The following is a 3321-nucleotide window of genomic DNA, read 5'->3' as shown; positions in this document are numbered from 1 at the left end:
AGGGTGGACTAGGTGCTAGTGTCAGTGCATAGCTTCCCAAGGGGAGTACTTCGAAGGTGACCATAGTGATATTCAGCAGTGAGGTATGTAGCACTTGTTCTAGGATGAGTTCAAGAACTTAATTGTCCTACCTCATATTTCTCTTCCCATAGTGTGAAGCAACAATGTTTCTGCTCAGTTTCTTTCGTTTTATATTTTAGCCTGACTTCCCAGTGTTTGGCCCCATGTCACACAGGTTAGTGGGTAGCTGATGATGTAGGCAGGGTTTGGAGCTTTTAAGGCTTCCACCCTCTGCCGACCAGTCTGTGTGTATAGGCTGGGGAGAATATTCAAAGTTCAGTCAATTCTTAACCTCTCTGGTCTTTTACTTTCTGATGGGATCTGTATGGTCTGTCCTGCATATGCCCGTGTTTCAATCACCCAGATGTATGAGGAACTTACCTAGTTCTATGAATCTCCGGTTTCCAGGGCCTCATGCTACGTTTCTTACTGGTTCACTGCTCACTAGAACCTCAGGCTAGCTAAGTTACATGATTCTCCCATTCATTTCCTAATGAGTTCACCACTTTTAGTTGACAAATCAATGATCTTTTTTCCTCTTCTTCAAACCAAGTCTGTCCCTTATAGCAGAAAAGCTAATGATTTTCCAAGTCAGCCCACGCTCTATTCTTGCCAACAGCTTAGGAGTAAGGGTGATAGGTGCAGTCTTCAGCAAGAAGGCTACAGACGCCCACTGTCCTTACAAAATTCTGGCAAGAACTGTTTTTAACCATAAATGCTACTCAATTTCTGGTCTGCCTTTGGTCAATTTCCAGAGCCCTGAAAATTGCTTTTGACAATTTAGTCCTGTTTTATACTTGATTCTTGTGAGGATTCACTTACTTCTTCATGCCACCATAGCCAATGTCCCCTTTATCCTAAATCTTTCTGAACACATTTAAGTATAGTTATTTTAAAGCCTGTCTGTGATACCTTTGATATCTCTGTGTGTGTGTCTATTTTTATTGTTTTTCTTTTCAATGACATGTTATTTCTTAATGAGCCTGATTATTTTAGATTGAATGCAGACATTGTAACTGCAAATAAGAACTAATTTGAAGCTTGGGATGATGTCATTTCCTGTAATATCAAATTAGAGATTGGAATTATTTGAAGTTGGAGATTATTTTCTGTTAGGACTAGTCTATTTAAGGTTCACCCTTCCTCCTAGGATGTCCTATTCTCTTCATGATTTTAACTCAAATTGTCAGGACGTTACCAGATTGGCAGGCCCCCAGACTCCAATTTTTCTTATTTTCTTAGTCTTTCAGGTTCCTCTTCTGAAATCAGTAGATTCTATTTTAGGAAAAACAGCCCCAAATACCAGGCACAGCACCTGGTTATTCTTTATGTCCTAGACCATGGCCTCAAAAGTTATTAACTTTTTAGTAGTATTTCCATGCCTTCCAGCAATTAAAAACATTTCTATTTTTTTGTTGTTGTTTTTTAGCTGAGCCATCCTGAAAAACATTTCTTTTTTTTTTTTNTCCGCTTACCTAGTCCTTTGACAAACTTCATAAGGCACATGATGTAACTAGTGGCTGCATTCGCAAAGACCTGAATGTTGTCAGTATTGAGAAAGGCTTCAAAAACATCAAACACTGGAGCTTGGCCTTTTCCTGAGGGAGAAAGGTAGTAGATGTTTAAGAAAGTTAAGTCTCTACGCTTCAGGTTGCCCATATTTCCAGTGCTTTCCACGGGGCCTTGGAAAAAATTTGCTGGAGAAAAGCCAAGGCCTTTTGCGATGTGCAACTGCCTTGGCTCCAATGCTGTACTTCTCAGCTTTGCCTGCAGGGGGAGCTGCAGGGAGACTAAGAAAAGAGCTCAGTAGAGAGAGCCGGGCAGAGGTGGCTGCACAGTGCTGGGCGAAGGCAATGTGTAGGTCTACAGGGCAGGGAAACACGTGGGCCTCTGGAATTCTCCTGCACACATCGTTACAGGGAAGGGAAGGTTTAGACAAATCCCTCATGGCATATACGAATTCATTCATACCTATGCAGAAAAGAATTAACATAAAAGGCTGACGACTGTTATCCTTCACAAGGCCTGTTGGTAAGGCTGGCCCTTGGCTGGCATCTGAGAAGTCGGCCCTCAGAATATCCCCAGGAAACAGTTTACTGATAATGCGGTTCACTGTACTACACTGTTTGTGCAAGCAATGGTTTATTCAGAACGCCTGCTTTTCCTTCAGCGAGTCTAGAATTTTGGTATGTGCTAGGCAGAGGGTACCTACATTAACAAGCCCTCAGCTGGGTCTCTAAATGCACTTCACTGGGCAGAAACATGAAACATCATACACATGTGGCTGCATTTTCACTGCTGGGGAAGAGTGGGCTCTGTGGGACCCATCTTGGGAGGGTGAGAACACAAGGAAATGTGCACAGGGTTTCCTACAGACTCTGTCTGTTTTTTCCCCCATATAATCTGGCTTGTCCTTACTATGTCGCCATAATAAATCTTAGCTGTGAGCCACGTAATAAATCTTAGCACAACTACATGCTGAGTCCCATGTGTCCTTCTGGTGGGTCTCTAAATGTAGGGGTGGTCTTGGGGATCCCTGACATGACACCCCTGGTATTACTGGGCATGCTTTATGGGCACCCATCCATTTCCAGCCAGACCCGGTCTCCTTATTTGGAGTCCTCTGTGTTATGATAGCTTTCTGCTTCTTACTAGCAAGTGAATGACATCCTTCTTTTTGGCTTTGGGAATAAACTCAATATACGTGTGTGTAAGTGAAACAACAGAAGTCCCTCAGCCTTTTGTCCAATCTATCAATAAGAATAGGGCCTGATAATGGTCAGGACTCTCGGCCTGCTGACAGAACACAGAACTTGTGTCCCTGCTACACCAGATTATTTCCTGCCGATAAAACATGGCTAGATGTCAGCCTTCCTTCCCTACGGTTCAATTTCTTTTGATCGCATGAAACTTGGCATAAAGAACTAATGCTCTACAGCAAGAATCAGCCGCAAATCCTTCCCACTATCACCACTCCTTTGCAGTTCTTCTCCAGAGCCATTAAGCAAGAAAAAGCAGTACAGGGCATCCAAATTGGAAAGGAAGAAGTAAAATTGTCTCTGCCTGCAAATGACATGTTCTCATGCATAGAAAAGCTTAAAAGACTCTACCAAAACACTGTGAAAACGAATAGTAAAGTTTCAGGATATAATACCAACACACAATCTTACCCATGGAGTAATCACTGACTAGGTACTCCTTCACCTCAGACTTGTTTCCGCTGTGCACTGTTTCCAGGGCACTGAACAAGGGCCTCCATCC

At 42.8% G+C, this 3321-nt stretch overlaps 1 protein-coding gene across 1 annotated transcript in view; it reads right to left on the bottom strand.

The window, feature by feature from the left end:
- Positions 1–3321, bottom strand: part of ARFGEF3 (ARFGEF family member 3) — a 183080-nt gene that overhangs the window by 38851 nt on the left and 140908 nt on the right. Inside the window, exons 23-24 of the mRNA XM_019648090.1 lie at positions 3231–3321; positions 1536–1658 (exon numbers count right to left, since the gene is read on the bottom strand). The exon at positions 3231–3321 is cut by the window's right edge and continues 4 nt beyond it. Of these exons, the coding sequence (XP_019503635.1) occupies positions 1536–1658; positions 3231–3321 (214 nt within the window). The remainder of the gene's footprint in view (positions 1–1535; positions 1659–3230) is intronic.

This window comes from Hipposideros armiger, unplaced genomic scaffold, assembly GCF_001890085.2.
Source record: "Hipposideros armiger isolate ML-2016 unplaced genomic scaffold, ASM189008v1 scaffold_120, whole genome shotgun sequence".
In the NCBI taxonomy this organism is placed as follows: domain Eukaryota; kingdom Metazoa; phylum Chordata; class Mammalia; order Chiroptera; family Hipposideridae; genus Hipposideros; species Hipposideros armiger.
The sequence above is the reverse complement of the archived record's forward strand: the minus strand, read 5'-3'. Positions and strand labels throughout refer to the sequence as shown.